This window comes from Elephas maximus, chromosome 7 (genome assembly GCF_024166365.1).
Source record: "Elephas maximus indicus isolate mEleMax1 chromosome 7, mEleMax1 primary haplotype, whole genome shotgun sequence".
Taxonomy (NCBI): domain Eukaryota; kingdom Metazoa; phylum Chordata; class Mammalia; order Proboscidea; family Elephantidae; genus Elephas; species Elephas maximus.
Genome location: NC_064825.1, coordinates 104,341,244 through 104,343,443, shown reverse-complemented (window position 1 = coordinate 104,343,443; position 2,200 = coordinate 104,341,244). Strand labels below are relative to the sequence as shown.

Here is a 2,200-nt window from a genome sequence, read left to right as displayed (position 1 = left end):
TAATAACAATCCTCATTTGGACAGTACATTAAAGATCAAAAGCCAAATAGGCAATAAATAAATGTAAATGAGATATTCTTATAGTGATAAATGACTTCCTGTCTGGGCCTTTTCTCAAAGGACGTTTATGCCAGCATCAAATAGCATTTGGCAAATAGTGTTCACTTGGCCTTGAATCATAGAAATTATTTTCTTTTTCGTTCACCATTTAAAGTCATTTTATATTGTGATTATTTCCCAGTTGAAGTCATTTTTTACCCCAGAGTTTCTTCATAGCAGTTGTCATCTCTGAATTTCTCAACGTGTAGATTAAGGGGTTCAACATAGGGGTTATCACTGTATAAAATACACTCAATGATTTGTCAATGGGGAAAGTCTTAGCAGGTCTTGTATACATGAAAATACAGGGAACAAAGAAGAAGACCACCACAGTGATGTGGGAACCACAAGTGGAAAGGGCTTTTCGCTTTCCTTCCTGACTAAGGCTCTTTAAGGAGTATAAGATAACACCATAAGAAATGAGTAAGAATAGGAACACAAGAGTGCAGATTACTCCTCCATTGGCTGCCACTAAGAAGCCAACGATGTAAGTGTCGGTACAGACAAGTTTCAATAGAGGGTACATGTCACAGAAAAAGTGGTCAATGACATTGGGACCACAGAATGGGAGCCCATAAAGAGAGCTAAGTTGAATGATTGAGTGCAGGAAACCTCCAGCCCAGGACACTATCAGCAGCACAACACACACCCATTGCCTCATAATGACCAAATAATGCAAGGGCTTACAGATGGCTACATAGCGGTCATAGGCCATCACCAATAGAAGAAAGACTTCTGATCCACCAAAAAAATGTTCCCCAAAGAGCTGAAGCATACAGGATTGGAAGGATATGGTTGTTTTCCCAAAGTACAAATCTGAAATCAATTTAGGAGAGATGACTGACGAATAAATGACATCCATGAATGATAAGCTTCCAAGAAAGAAGTACATCGGTGACTCCAGGGTCTTACTAAAAGTTACAGTCACAACAATGAGCAGGTTGCCCACCATGGTCAAAATGTAGAAGAGCAAGAACATAACAAAAAGGACCTTCTGTTCCTTCGGATTCTGTGTGAGTCCCAGGAGGACAAAGTAAGTCACATTGTTCCCTGGTTCCATCATTTTTTTATAGGTGATAATTTCAGATATTAGAAGCAGTTTACCTATAAAATGATTAATAATATTATAGTATTTGTCTTTTCTTTTTTCATTCAATAAAAAAATGTAAGAAGCACCTATTTATGTCAAATATATCATAAATATTGTGATAGCTTGTTGAATAAGACATAGTTCCTTATACTCAGTGATGTGATACATAATGATGAGGTCAGATTATTACAGACCAATGCAGTGTCATTATAATTAAATTCACAGGATACTAAGGGCACAGAGTGTGGGAACATCTAAATGAAACTGGGATCAGGAATGGCTTCCCATAGGAAGCAATGCTTTATTTAGCTGAGGTTTAAAGGAGAAGTGAGGACAAAAAAGTACAGGAAGGGACTTTCATGAAAAGGTGTGTCATGTATAAAGTCACAAAAGTATAATACTTGACGACCAGCCAAGGTTATTTCAATGTTCGAAGTTCATAGAACAATTCATGAATGGAAGGTTATAGACCAAAGGTCACTGTCCTAGATTTCCTCCTAACCCACTGCAACTTCCTTCTTAATGTCTTTGCTTGGATCTTTCTCCTTTTCCTGAACTATAAATGCTAAAGCACTGCAATTTTGTATCTTCAGACACTATCTTTCCACTAATTTTCAAACTTACATATGCAAATACATTATGGACATCGCCAATCTGGTATCAATCTATTATTTAGAAAAATAAATGTTAAATATTCCACACCAAATGTATTCCTTCCTAGGTGTTGTCCATCTCAGTAAAAGGTACCACCTTCCATGTTATTCTTCAGACCAAACATCTCACAGTGTCTAACTCCTTTATTTTTCTCACATTACATATCACTACCTTAATTCATCTTGTTACCTCTACCTTCAAAATATATCATGAATCTGATCATTCTCTTTTTTTCCCTGTTACTTCACTTGCCCATTACAACAGCCTCCTGCCCGGTCAGCTTTGATTCTTGCCTCCAACAATCTGTTCTACTGATGCAACCTTAAAGATCCTTTTTAAATCTTATTCAGGATCATG

At 37.0% G+C, this 2,200-nt stretch overlaps 1 protein-coding gene across 1 annotated transcript; it reads right to left on the bottom strand.

The window, feature by feature from the left end:
* Positions 1–247: 247 nt before the first annotated feature.
* Positions 248–1,159, bottom strand: LOC126079840 (olfactory receptor 4A47-like). The gene has a single exon (XM_049891207.1). It carries the CDS (start codon positions 1,157–1,159, stop codon positions 248–250), a length of 912 nt encoding a protein of 303 aa, XP_049747164.1.
* Between the last annotated feature and the right edge of the window lie 1,041 nt (positions 1,160–2,200).